General features: G+C 41.3%; 3 protein-coding genes across 3 annotated transcripts in view; all 3 read right to left on the bottom strand.

Moving 5' to 3' along the window:
- Positions 1–2,721, bottom strand: part of LOC148404089 (serine/threonine-protein phosphatase 2A 55 kDa regulatory subunit B beta isoform) — a 38,787-nt gene extending 36,066 nt beyond the window's left edge. Inside the window, exon 1 of the mRNA XM_088372438.1 lies at positions 2,443–2,721. Within this exon, the coding sequence (XP_088228564.1) occupies positions 2,443–2,521 (79 nt within the window). The 5' untranslated portion in view covers positions 2,522–2,721. The remainder of the gene's footprint in view (positions 1–2,442) is intronic.
- Positions 2,722–3,560: 839 nt separating this feature from the next.
- On the bottom strand, positions 3,561–7,354 carry tmem129 (transmembrane protein 129, E3 ubiquitin protein ligase). Its single transcript, XM_088372426.1, has 7 exons — positions 7,068–7,354; positions 6,522–6,580; positions 5,712–5,969; positions 4,840–5,000; positions 4,596–4,755; positions 4,430–4,502; positions 3,561–4,322 (listed from the first exon to the last, which is right to left on the bottom strand). The coding sequence occupies exons 1-7, from the start codon at positions 7,270–7,272 to the stop codon at positions 4,138–4,140; spliced, it is 1,101 nt and encodes a 366-aa protein (XP_088228552.1). The 5' UTR covers positions 7,273–7,354; the 3' UTR covers positions 3,561–4,137.
- A 571-nt stretch (positions 7,355–7,925) lies between these two features.
- On the bottom strand, positions 7,926–13,133 carry magt1 (magnesium transporter 1). The gene is made up of 10 exons (XM_088390506.1): positions 12,966–13,133; positions 12,381–12,550; positions 12,111–12,228; positions 11,312–11,452; positions 10,436–10,576; positions 10,226–10,315; positions 9,571–9,634; positions 8,972–9,046; positions 8,544–8,634; positions 7,926–8,451 (listed from the first exon to the last, which is right to left on the bottom strand). Exons 1-10 carry the CDS (start codon positions 13,044–13,046, stop codon positions 8,436–8,438), a joined length of 987 nt encoding a protein of 328 aa, XP_088246632.1. The 5' UTR covers positions 13,047–13,133; the 3' UTR covers positions 7,926–8,435.
- Between the last annotated feature and the right edge of the window lie 1,053 nt (positions 13,134–14,186).

Below are 14,186 nucleotides of genomic sequence, written 5' to 3'. Positions count from 1 at the left end.
GCATGCGTGCGTGCGTAACTGCATGTGCTGCCAGCCCATCACAGCTATTCGAACAAACAGGGAACACTGTGGTCGACAACCACAATTATGTAATGCATTTTCCACTAACATGATAACTTGCACACTCATCTTCCTAGGGGGCAAGTGGGTTTTAGTGGGTAGCCGATGGAAGGCTAGAGTTGCATGAAGGTTGGTAGGTGTGATCACATTGGGAATCCCAAATTTAAGTGTAAACGCACGTGTGTCCTCTGATTTGCATAAGTTTTTAACAGTACACACACACACATGCGCACACGCACACACACACACACACGCACACGCACATGCACACACACACACACACGCACACCCCCCCCCCACACACACACACACACACAGACACACAAACACACAGTTTCCAGTAGTGTGCGTGCAGGGGGCAGAGGGCTGGCTTTCCCAAGGTCATCTGCTGTGTCATCATACTCCACTAGGTTCCACTATATAACAGCTTACATTTGTTTTCTGCAGCTAACTGCTTCTTATTCCTCCATTTCGACTATAGCAGTAAAACATCTTTTGTCTCAAGCAAAGTCAATTAAGACATAGCAATTCGGGGCTGTTTATAAAACAAAGACACCTCACATACTGTACAGTTAAATGTCACAACAAACATTCTTATTGGATGCGTTTACATGGACAAAATGTCTTCAATACGATCAAAGTTGGGATTGAAATTATGATCGAATGCACTGTTTTCATGGACACTAAAAAATATTGGTCTGATTAGGACATGAGTGTTCATGGATCACACTTTTGGGTGGAACAAATTATTCTGACATGCACATATATACGAGTAGTAGAAGAAGCAGTAGCGACTTTGGCGTCAACAAAATATTGCTCTGAACATGTCTACTTTAAACGTTAGCAATATTTTGCAAATTTTTGCCATTTGTGGTATTCCGCCATGTTAACACTTCCTAATGGAGCTGTAATGTATCCTCCAGGAGGACAACTATTACGCCCGCCATGTCATGTCTTTCGCGCGCTCTGCTTCTACTAGCGACCGGGAATAACAGCACCATGTATACTGATGTAACAGACCGCAAAGACGGTTTGTTCCGACACTCTGGAATAAGTGTCTTCGTGCGCGCCGATTGGCAAATCGGATAATAGATAAACCACCCCTCTCATTTGGAATAAAATCTTGATCAGAATGGGCTTGATCCGCTCAGAATATTCTGAATAGGGTGTGTACATCAAGAATTTTTATTCCAATCATGCTTTAAATCTGAATAAATGAGTCCATGTAAATGTAGCCATTGTCACTTAGTGAGAACTGAACCCATGCTGCCAGCATTGTTGTTAGGCAAGTATACCACTACTGGTGACTGAGGTCCTCAATGTTGCTTTCAAACTGACGTCGAAAACGTCGGTCGCCGAGTACAGGACTTGATGTTGTGTGTGCCGCCCAAGGTAAACAGGCTTGATGACACTTCTTCTGTTGTGTCAGATAGGGCGATGTACACATTTGCTGTACTATGTAGGTTGGGTGGTAGGCTGGCGGCAGATGATGAATGTATAAAGTACATGACCTGAATTCAGCCCCCTAGGATATACTTTTGGGTGAACATGCATGAATGGCTTGCATGTCTTGTAGCGTAGCTTTGACCATAACATACTGTCCTGTGTCAGTCTTCCTTCCTGAGGGCAGAGCATACTGGAAGGAGGGCAACCATGCAAAACTAAATAATGCAGCGGCCCAGTCTCCACATGATGACCTAGTAATCGGCTCCTTATAGCAAACACCGATACACTCGTGGGCTGCGTAGTCTGACCATACAATCACCAGCGGGATTAACGGACCAGCTATTTAGGAACTTCCATCCATCCATTTTCGACATACCACTTATTCTCATCAGGGTCATGGGTGAGCTGTCGCCTATCCCAGCTGATAAGCGGCAAGGTACACCCTTGACTGGTCACCAACCAAGTGCAGGGTACAGACTGTATAGACAAACAATTACTGACGAAGTTATCTTTAATTGAAATCATGTTCTACAATTGACAACATTGGTCACAATTTCAACTTTTCCCAAACACTTTGTTGACGTTTCTCCATGAACAAATTACCTCTGAGTTAGTGGTCTGAAATAGTTTAGTTTAAGTGTGATTTTTGCCATTTCTTCACATGCTGCAACCACCACAGAGGAGAAATTGCATCTCTGTGTCCAAAAAAAACAAACACACTGGAGTCATTTTCAACCGTGATGGAATCTCCCCACATTTACATTTAAAGATGCCCCCCCCCCCACGCACACACACACACACACAACTTCTCCATCTGTTTAAATCCGCAGTCACTTGCAACTTATACACGCATGATGCGCAGATAAAATGATAGTCCGTCTGACAAAGTAAACAACTTACAGGCTTTCTATAGGTCCCCTCAGTGTCCCACCCTACCTTCGGTGTGGCAAGTGGACGACAGAATGGTGCTCGGCGGCCGGAAGATGTACGGAAGGTAACGGGAAAAACATTTCATCTTCTCCTTCGCCGATGCTTGCCAACGGGTGTGGAGTGTTTGCTCGCAGGCTCCACATGCGCACTGCCTCCACGACAGCCAGCCAGAGAGGAATCAGTGGGGTGCTGCCTGCGGGTCGCTCGGGAAGGGAAACGACGTGTCAACGACGCGGGGGTCGATGACAGCACCACCTCCCCTCCCTTCCCCTGAACTGTGACCGTACTTGACCCTATGTTGCTTGACGTCCGCAGGAAGAAAATCATGCTGTGTGACAGTCTATTTGTGTCTGTATTCTGTATGTACGCATGTGTGTGTGTGTGCGCGCGCGCGCGTGCGTGCGTATGTATATACTGCAAGGGAAGTTCCCTATGACTTCACTATTGCAAATTGAATCATTCACTCAAAGTATATTGAAAATTACATAAACAAAATACTTATTCAGACTTATAAACAAAGTATTTATTTTGATTTTATTTTTCAGATGGACATGCCACTTTTGCGGTAGTAGTCCTGGCCTGATGGAAAACTTTGACCTTGAAAGGTGAAACTACAAAGACCTTCATATTTTATTGTCCATCCATCCATTTTCTGTACCGCTTGTCCCCACAAGGGTCACAGGCACGCTGGAGCCTATCCCAGCAATCATCGGGCGGTACGCAGGGCACACCCTGAACCGTTTGCCAGCCAATCGCAGGGCACACAGAGACATAGACAAAGAGAAGGGTGGGACACTTATTGACACCCACTTTTTGGGCGGAGTCTGCTTGATTTGACACATCAGCCTGACAAGGTCACAAAAGGAAGCGATCACAATTTCCCCATTGGAAATTATTGTAAACACTATCGCCTAAAATGTACAAAAACAGCTATCAATTGACACCAACATTTAAATGGACATCTCTACTTATGACTCTATTTTATAACTTAATTTTTAAATAGGTCAGGGCAACTTCAACATTTTCGATCTCATCACATTGATTGAATGACAATCGGCTGGCTGACCCCTTGGCACAAAATGCAAACACAAATGCTTGTGTGATATTTAAGAAGACCGTCTCTATTGCATGATGCATAGATCACATTTTATTATCAATTCAAAATCCAGAAATCAGGTATTTCCAGAGGGTTTGCATATTTTATCTTGCAAATGTAACCTTCTAACTTGAACCTCGGTTATGCTATCAAAGATATACTGAGCAGTTGCATGGATGTTGGTCCTATCCAAACTTCATTTTTCTCTTTGTCTCAGATGCAAGTGTTGTGTAACATTACAGAAAAAAAAAAGAAGGCACTGAGGTTCGCACGTTGAGTCGACTGACATTTGACGAGACAGAGCAGCAATTTCATTGGTTTGAAAGCATTAAAGAGATGATGACAAAAAGTTGTGAACAATGGCGGACCCCAAAGTAATTCATGTGGATGCTGCCTCTGCTGTACTAAAGTGCACACATTTAGTTCTGTTTGTGCATACTGTACAGTCAGTAAAGCGTCTAGGATCAAACCCAATCCTCTGAAAAAGTTATTATTCCTTAATCAATGTTCTCTCTACGGATCGAACATAAGGAAGTGTATCTTCAGGCTCGCATCAATTCATCTAATAGAGATGACAGCGTAACTGGGACTTGAGTGTGCGTGTGTCAGTGTACCAAACAAACATCCAGTATACAGAATTTGGCTCGACAGGTGGGGCAGGGGACTCGGCTGGACAACCAGGTCTCAGGTCTTTGCTGGTCTTGACGACTGGCAAACCATCGACCCAGACAGGACAAGCACCACATGGGTCTGCAGAAACACTCGTCACACTCTGGCTCACTGTTGGCTCCTAGATAACAGGGCAACAACATTAACACAAATACATGTAAATGTAGTATGCTACTGACACCATTAGACAATTTTTCTTCACCATTAGACACTCACTGCCACACTTACCTTCTACATGACAGAGTCTGACCAGCTTGGTATTTGCTGGGACCTGCATACAGCCAATACACGGCTCCACCTCCTGTAAGTACAGAGCAATTGATGGACAATAAATACCTTGCTTATGTTCTACGAGTTAAACAAAACTTCCACTAGCAGTGGTAACATAAAGTACCTGTCCAGTGGGGAGCAAGTAAGGCTGGTTGAGGTCCACATGAGCTCGGAATGTTTCCAGGAAAAGCTCACTCATTGTTTGGTGAATCACAACATTAGAAGAGTTCCTAATGGGAGCATGGAGCTTCTCCCTGAGCTCAGCATACTCTGTAGAGTTCAAACTGGGTAGAAAGAAATGCATAAAATTATAAAAATACAGTCCATGTATTTTTTGTCTAGCCGCTAATTATTTTGGACTACTGTACCTGATATCAAATGGTCTAATGGCAGGGTTGATGCTGTGCACTCTCAGGGTGAGCAGCTGTATGGGAGAGGCTGAGTCAGGACTCAGCTGGTGCTGCCTGGACTCCGTCACAGTCACATGACAGTCGCTCTGTGCAGCCATGTAGATATTGTAGGTGGTCACCTGCTCATAAGACAAGTAATACCAACATCACATATAGATCAAATGCAGTGCAGTATACTTTGGGCTTTTCCCCTTCAAATGTTGCACATCTGAAACAGTCACGCCATACTAATATCTCCTCTAGCCAAGATACTTTCCAAAAGTATTAAAATAGGAGGTCAAATCCTTTATTTTTGCAGCAGACTGAAAACGTTTGGTTCTGACACCAAAGATGAACAGAAGACAAGTGGTTGACATTTAGGCTCAGTGTTTTTCCACCTGGATTTGATACATAAAAGAGAAGCTTCTAACCGTTTATTCCAATCCACCTATCTAGCATGTGAAAAACAGTGTCGGAACAGCACTCTATTGTGCGACTACAGATCATTGATCATGCTGTAATGTCCCGATACACTTGATGCATGGCTCTGATTTTACTACATTTGTTATTATTTAAGTCTTTCTAAATAACGCGCTTTTGGGGTTAACACGACTCCCAAATTCTGGACCCAGAACTCCGCGTAAAATTGAGGTTCAGCTGTATTTAATTTATGATTGTATTAAATATAATGGGAATGCTGGATTTATGTCTATTTTTTCAAGACAATCTTATGTATGAACCTTTGTAGATCAACTGACACATTTTGGGGATGAAAATGAACCCTTTCCTGGGTTGTCTGTGTGTCTCCAGTTAGAATTTTAGAGTACACAAGTAAAGAAATGCAAACATACCTTTAACACCCAACTGTCAGTGATAATAACTCTGGCTCCAGGTGCCCCTGTAGCAAACTTGTCTATGCGTCTGAACTCTGTATTGATGTTGCTGGCAACTGAGCCCCAGTTTGAATAAGGAGGATGCACATGGGCCTGCAGGGCTCTGCTAATGGGATGGTTGCGCCAGCGTTGGCGGGACCAGTAGAAGGTGAGTATACAGCTGGTCAGTAGGATGCACACAGAGAGGACAACAAACGCTCTCCAGTGGTCATTCATCTCGTGGAACATAAAACAACAGAGCAGATGCATGTAGTTCTTCACAAACATTTGGTACAGATAAAGCTGAAGAAGTTCATAAAGATCCACTGCTTTAAACAGTTGGGTATGAATGTGGCCTGCTGACTGTGTTCTCTGTGTTTGCTGGTCAACCATGCTAGGGTATAGTCAGCCTCTCACCCAAATATAGGCTCCAGCTCATTGTGATTCGTGACTCGATTTGGGATAAGCAGTAATGCAGATGGATGGAGGTTGAGGCAGCGTGTTGACCTTGTGCACCCCCTGATTTATCCAATTTCACTTTTTTGGAGCAAGAGAAGGGATGGCTGTTTTCTCTTAGCTTGCAACAAGCAGGAGGGTAAATAGACATCACCACAAATCTATGTCCTCAAAGATGTTTACATTGACATATATTTATTGTCATCATTAAAGTAAATGTGGTAAACCTGTTTTGCCACAGCTTTTGGTCATTCTCAAAACAGGGTGAGTGAATTCCACAAGACAGCCTTAATTGCCATTTGACACATCGTATTGAATATTAGAATGATATACCAGGTAAAAAGATTTCAGATGTTTCTCCGGAGCAGCAATACACATCCCCATGTAGTAACCTGCAGACATGGACAACAGCAGTCTGTTAAGTACAGTAGAACACACCCACCCACACACGCGTACGCTGTCAGTCACATTACATAACTCAACAATACATAACTAAAACATTTTCGGTGAAATAGTGCACTTTAATAGATCATTTCAATCATCACACTTGGCATTGTAATGCAGTGATTGAAATGATATATTAAGAGTACTTTTTCCCACAAAATGATTCGGCACGCTTACAAATTCAAAGAGTGACCAAAAACCAACAGTTCTGAGTCATTTGATTAAATGTTTAATATATTTTGTCCATTTAGTTTCGATGTCATGTAGTAGGGAGGGAGCTGTTAAAATGACATTATTATGGTCAGAAACTTGTGTGCTGGTGATGCTGTCACTCCACACGATGTACTACTAAGTAGTTACTTAAGTATAGGCTGATATGCAGGCCATGATAAATCTCTTGATGTAAATTTTGTCCAAGCCTGTTATGAAAAGTACCGAGTGGAAGTGCGGAATGGACCAGTAGTGTAGTGCTACTCCTCTTGACGTGGTACTGTACGAAATCCATGTCTTCACTTCCCAACCAAGACGAGAACAGATTTTGGATTGTCAACCCGGCCGAACGAAACTCATTGGGCGTAAATACGAAGCACAGAGATAAAACGGTGTAAGCTAAAGTAAACGTTAACTCCGGGCTTTCCATATTTTGGTCAGCTGAAATGTTCACAAAAACAGTGTTAGGACTTCCGCTGACGCGATGCGATTTCCTGATACGGTTCTTCTTCTTTGCTGTAAAGTTGGAGAAAACGACAAGTCGGAAGCATACTGCCTTCCGCCTCGCTATTTGTGTATGACAAGCGACGAGCGAGCGTCATCTGCTGTTGTCAATGTGGACCTAACTTGCCCTATATATTCTGGTGGAACGTGAATCCAGTCCAAATAGAAGAAAAATGCCCGTCTCCAGACATACTAAAAGTCCCAGGAATCGCTTGCTTGGATGTGCTATTGAAAATTTAAATTAAGGGTATACTTATTTTTGTCCAGGCTGTTTATTAAGAAAATAATTTTATCAAGATTATTTTGTTGGTCCAATAAAATACCTGATGTTCGTTGGGTAATTATCAATTCTAAAAAAAATAGTGTTACTTTATTTTCCCCAATTTCAAGATAGTTTAGTCATCATTATAGGTCTTTTCATTGACAGAAGAGTACCAACAGTTTTGTCCTTGTGTAACTTTTTGTAAGTGTGTGTGTGTGGGGGGGGCTCATTTTTTGCTGTCTCTACATTAAAAACACACACACAATATGAAACAGTAAAAAGTAATAGAAAGTCCAAAATAAAAACACATTGAAACCTACGTTCATTATTTTTAATGAATTTCATTATCAGTATATATTTATCACGATTTGTTAATGTTGGTTTTGAACAGAGATGTTATTTATTAACAATTCAGCATTAAAAAAAACATCTTAGTTATTTCTGTTGTTCCAAAAGTATGCTTTTTATACTCAAGTACTTTTCCATAAAAAAAAAGGGTACTCGACAAAATAAAATTTTTGAACCAAATTATCCTAATAGAATAAAATATTCTACAGAATTGCAAGATGACATATTATTTATCATAAAGTGTGATGACTGCTCGTTCTCACTTGTAGGTATACTACTCTCTGCCAGAAAGCCAAAAACAAAGGAAGTCTGTAAAGTATTGGGTAAGAATGTGTATGTGGACACATAAAACACACAATACAAACATCTTTGGCTCAACCCGTCTTACAGTAACAAAACTGACATTTCACCCGTGAAAATAATTTTTTTAATGGAGGCACTTTGGCTATTTAAAGTCAGAAAGACGATGTCGTTCAGTCCTAACTCATCAGGAAGCTGTCAAGAAAGCAAAGAGAATTTTAATATAGTGAAAATACAACAAGAAAGTTTCTTAACTTTCACTTAGAGAAGATAAAACCAATGCCTACCTATATGGATAGCCATGATACTTTGCTCTGAAAATAGACAGCAGCCAGCTGAAAAACAGCACCACCAGAGCGATACCTACAACACACATAACTGACACACAAACACAAATCAATGACACAATTTCATTTAGGGATTTTCAAACCACACTTTAGTGATTCAACATAAGATTTGTTGTTTTAGAAATGACATAATGCGAGCAATCAGGTGCTTTGCAGCTTCTGAGCGGGGGGTATTTTTTTTTCAGGTCAAAATGCTTTGTGTCCTGAAGGGAGTAGGGAGAGATTACAGATGTGCAGCACAGTGGATCCACAAACGTGTGCAATGGAGCATGAGAGAGCATTGCTATAGTGAGACAATACATAGCTCGGTAAAACAATAACCGTACATTTTTAATGCAATCCAAGTAAAGAAAAAGTGGCACTCATACTCTTCCTTTTTCCAATGTCTACGTCGGAGGTAGCGGCCTCACACAACAGCACTATTCCCATGGTAACCGCAGCATCTGACGGAGAATGGAGGTCAAGGTTTAGTCACTTTAATCCAAGGGAGGGCAGTGAATTTACCAAGCAGCCATAAAGCTTGTCAAGCGGAGCATGGCAACACGGAAACCCCTTAAATATGAACTTAATGTTTTAAATTGTATTCTTTTGTTTTAACCAGTTATTACTTCTATATATATTATGTAAGTTATAATTATGAAACAAAAAGGGTAACCCATTAATTGTAAGTAATTGTTAACACTACAATATCACTGTAATCAACATGCACAAAAACATGGCTGCCCGCATCTATTTTTCTATACTTTTGGGAGTGTGCCGACACTAACAGTACTTATCACTAACCTATATTAGCCATTCCTTTGTAATGAATTTAAAAATTAAAAATAAAAAAAAACCCGCCGGCCACATTCCCTCTAACATGAGGGCCACTTCTCGCATTGCAGTTTTATTTTCACTTCATTTGCCCAAAACCCTATCTTCAGATCACAGCAAACATGAAAATAGAATGCACACAGGTGAAGGATACTGAAGAGAAGGACAATATGAGTCTCAGCCACAAACTGGGCCTGACTGCTGCCATGTATATAACTCTGGTGGGGTGGAAAAAAACATCATCATCAATGTTTAAACTGTTTGGTATTTAATTGGTTAAAGGGACGTCAACCCAAAATTTGTAATAATATATGCTGTGCAGCCCAACTTGCCGAAACACAGTGTTCTGATTCATGTTTGGTCAGTGGAATGAATTAGGCAAAATTTACCTGTCGACTGAGTGACGTCACAGTTGCCAGGTCTCAGGGCACAGACAATCACGGCTATTTCAAAAAATTGGTGAGCCATGATTGGTTGTAACCTAAGACGGTGATGTCGCTTTTTTTGTGATGTTGCCAACAAGTGACGAAATGGTGGCCATTTTGTTTGATTGGTTGTAACCTAAGACCTGGTAATTGTGATGTCGTTTTCAGTCGACAGCAAGTGACGAAATGGCCGCCCCCTGAGATGGAGAAAAACTGATGAATTTGCTGCTTAACTCGTTTTCCACAAACACAATAATAATCAGAATGCCATATTTACACTTGTGGGGGCATATCCAACATATTATAGTTCTGTAAATTTTGGGGTTGACTTCCTCTTTAAGCTTACGATGATTATTACTCCTAAGAAATTTGTAGTCATCTTACAATCTGGCCAGTGTTGGGGTTTTTGTGCGCATATGGGGGTCCTCTGATATGGTTCCACATCTGGCCAGAGGTCATGATCAGGACAAAGCACTGAAACAATAGATGGATTTTGTATGTTAAGAGAATTCAGCAAACTATAACACATTTACAGTATGAAAGTGTAAAAATTGATGCTGGCTGTGAGGTCTAGTGAGTTCCATTCATAGTTACCAGTGCAGAGAAGGCCCACACATTGTTGTTAAAGAGAAACTCCAAATTGTTCCTTCGTAGATAAGCCAGTCCACCAATAACGGCGAGGAGAAAACCAAGAAGGAGAGGCCCAGCATAGTTTGGAGGACGAATGACTCGGATCTAAGAACATTCAACGTGTAAACAAAAGCTAGTGTTAAAAAACACATAATTTTGATGATGCTATACACGTGTGCCACCTTGTCAGTGCACCACAGCAAAATTTCTTGTGTGTCCGTCTAGCAATTTTTGATCCCATTTATTCTGCTCATACTCACCGAAAGCTGGAGTTGAGTTAAGTCAAAAGGCAGACTACACGCTAGACCGGTTGCCAGTCAATCACAGGTGTACCAATACTTTTTAGTTGTCTTCGATAAACAGAGTGGTACCAACAATTTTGTCCATGCGTGTATTAAGCGAAAATAGCATGTTCCAAGTTCAGTGCAAAAAGAATAGTGGACGGGTAAATTTTGCAATTGTAAGATGATTAGACTGAAAAGTGGACGTGGGTTTCCCTGCGATGAGCACAAGATCATTATGAGATGAAGCAAATGAACTGTCTCAAAATTCACTCACAAGAAAAGTACTGTAATCCTCATATCAAGTTGCAAGCGGGATTCTAAGACACAAGTAAGATTGTTCAACAAAAGTGCTGTCTATTTGTGGTAAGCACAAGATAGCATACTGAGATGTATAATCAAAGCATGCATGACTGAAGTGATGGAGACAGGCAAAAAGAGACGCTTTCAATTTTACCTCCATGAGAATCCCAAGTTTAACGTGATTTTTTTTCCCCTTTAAGGCCATTAAATCATTTATATAGTTAACATGAATTAAAATGAGGCCTATCACACATACCTGCACATTAGTCCGGTCCGCCACCCACCTCGCCAGCTGCTCAGCTGCAAAGCCTTTGACCTGGAGCTCGTAGTTATCAGACTTACGGGTCTTCCCTTTGGCAGGGAAATGGAGAAATGTGGGCGCAGAGTTCATATTAAGCTGCAACCAAAAGATAAATTTATACATACAACACTTCTTGTACAGGCAGGCTCCTATTGAAAGTGATCATATCGGACAAAGAAACCGAAAATGATCCAGTAATTTCTACTTTCCAACTGTCACCTCCTTCAACTTTTCATCACAGGTCTGATTTCCTTGAGCTTAATAAATCACGCCGAGAAATCCGGAAGTTTCAGCAGCATTTGGTGACACTCAGGTAAGCCAAGAAATTCAAACACATTAGACGGCCTCACAGAACTAAATTACTAAGCTGTTATTGCTGGCATGTGTAAAGGCTGATAAGCAGCATAGTTCACATTTATTTGGGGTAGGATGATACAGGTAACTCACCAATCAATATTGTGATATGTGGCCCACGATACAAGAATATCACAATACACGATATGTATGATATATTGTCAGAAATTGTATATATATCATTCAAAAAAAAAAGAAATACCCATAAAAAGGAAAATGCCAAAACTTGGCAAAACGTACAAAGAATTATGAATTATGCGTAGTGCGTTTGCGTGTTGAAATACAAAATATTGATATTTGCCATCAGTTTAATGATTATTCCAACAGAGGGTGCAACGATATATTGCAATGTCGATTTTTCCCCACCCCTAGTTCACAAGTTATCAAACTCTAGTCTCACCATCTGAAAGACATCCGATCCTTCATCAAAATCGACCAATGCAAAGAAGACCTTGTTTGTAAAGGCAGAGGAATAACGCCAGGAGTTTGCCAGCACTTGAAATTCTTCATCGGCTTGTCTGAAATGAAACACGCGTTTGAATTCCAGCCATCATCCATACCTCTTGTCCTGACTTGGATCTCATGGACTAATATGGAATTATATTATTGGCAGATGCCTGAAACAATGAGAATATACACAAGACGTGCATGTTAAGTTGCTACCCCATACCTGCAAACTCCACAATGCCTGTGTGGTTGCAATGCTGTAAACATGATGATCACGGAGTAGTTTCTGGGAGGAGCCTTGACAAAGCGGCGAAATTTATCGCCATTCAGTCGAATGACAGAACGTTTGGAGGTCCACTCCATCATCTGGGACACTTTCTCAGAAAGGAGAGTCTACATGGAACACAGACAGAAGCTGATCAGCCTAACAATTCTAGACAGAGAAAAGCCACCTTGTCCAATGGGTGCTGTTAGATGACCCAGTAAAGGGATGGGAGTCAAACATTATTTTACAATATCTCATTTCATTTAATAAAATGACTTCCTGGCCTAGCAAGCCAGACATACAGGGCATGTATAGTGACGCTGTGCGCCGGTCAGTCCTCGCCATTTCGTATGCTTTGACACGAAGTGTGTAGGGGTGGAAGGGGGGGGGGGTCATGGTTCATAACTTATCCCAACGTTAGCTTTTCTCGGATGGTTATTTGCTCAATACAGGAAGAAGAAAGCCAGAGTGCAAAATCACATGAAACTGTCCAACATATTTCCCACTGAGCATTAATTGAAAAATAAAAGTAACCAACAATACCTCTTTTTTCTTCTGTGCGTCACCAGAGTCATAGTAGAATATAAACAGGATAAATAACGAAAATAAAAGTTTTCCACGCATTCTGCTGCTCTGCAACCAACAGCCTCCTGTCAACTTTCTATTGGTAGTTCTTCTTCTTCTTCTTCCGTGCCGCTGCTTCTTCTTTGGTGTTTAACGGCGGTGGCACACGTGAACACGCACGCCAGCGCTATAGGGTCACGACGAACCGCCGTGCCTACGCAGCGGCCATATTGGCAGGGGCGACTTTCGGACCAGAGGGGATTATACGGCCGCTCGCTATGCTGCATTAACGTAAAATTAGAACTCGGACTTTTTCAATTTAGAACTAAGAAAAGTGCACTAGACGCCCCTTTGAACTGGGAGGTCCGAGGTGCGAATTCAGGAAACATTGGTTCCTGAGTTCACCTACGGACGACAATGTGCCACATGTAAATTCAGGAAATTATGAAGAAGGGATGCGAAATGTCAAAATGTGTTGTGATACACGAGAATAACAAACAATCCATATTCGTCCATTCTGTCCCTAGTGGTCGATAGTCGCAGGCCGAAGCTTTCACTCTCAGGGGCCTTGTTTTTTTGCCACAGTGCCACCGATTGAATGGATGTTGCACTCTTATGATCTACGTTAAGCTTCCATCCATCCATCCATCCATCCATCCATCCATCCATCCATCCATCCATCCATCCATCCATCCATCCATCCATCCATCCATCCATCCATCCATCCATCCATCCATCCATCCATCCATCCATCCATCCATCCATCCTCACAAAAGTTAACAATAAGTAAAAGAGAGAATAAAATTGCGCTGAGTTGATATCACTGAGGACTCACACAGATTTGCATTATCAGATTTGTATTATCACTTGTCAGTAATAAGTGATATTTATTTATTTATTTATTTATTTATTTATTTATTTATTTAGCTATCTATCCATCCACCCATCCATCCATCCATCCTCACAAAAGTTAACAATAAGTAAAAGAGAGGATAAAACTGTGTTGAGTTGATATCACTGAGTACACAGATTTGCATTATCAGATTTGTATTATCACTTGTCAGTAACAAGTGATATTTATTTATTTATGTATTTATTTATCCATCCATCCATCCATCCATCCATCCATCCATCCATCTATCCATCCATCCATCCATCCATCCATCCATCCATCCACCCATCCATCCACGCGGTTCGCAA

Source organism: Syngnathus floridae, chromosome 1 (genome assembly GCF_059516105.1).
Source record: "Syngnathus floridae isolate MCC-2025c chromosome 1, RoL_Sflo_1.0, whole genome shotgun sequence".
In the NCBI taxonomy this organism is placed as follows: Eukaryota; Metazoa; Chordata; class Actinopteri; order Syngnathiformes; family Syngnathidae; genus Syngnathus; species Syngnathus floridae.
This window is presented reverse-complemented; position numbering and strand designations above follow the sequence as displayed.

Coding starts and splice junctions, on each gene's coding strand:
- tmem129 (XM_088372426.1), bottom strand. CDS start 7,272: ATGGAAAGCCCGGAGTTAACGTTTACTTTAGCTTACACCGTTTTATCT. Junction 5,001..5,711: donor CTGACAGTTGGGTGTTAAAG/GTATGTTTGCAT, acceptor TCTTATGAGCAG/GTGACCACCTACAATATCTA. Junction 4,323..4,429: donor CAGACTCTGTCATGTAGAAG/GTAAGTGTGGCA, acceptor CCTGTTATCTAG/GAGCCAACAGTGAGCCAGAG.
- magt1 (XM_088390506.1), bottom strand. CDS start 13,046: ATGCGTGGAAAACTTTTATTTTCGTTATTTATCCTGTTTATATTCTAC. Junction 12,551..12,965: donor ACGCACAGAAGAAAAAAGAG/GTATTGTTGGTT, acceptor TGTTCCATGTAG/ACTCTCCTTTCTGAGAAAGT. Junction 12,229..12,380: donor AGGCATTGTGGAGTTTGCAG/GTATGGGGTAGC, acceptor GTTTCATTTCAG/ACAAGCCGATGAAGAATTTC.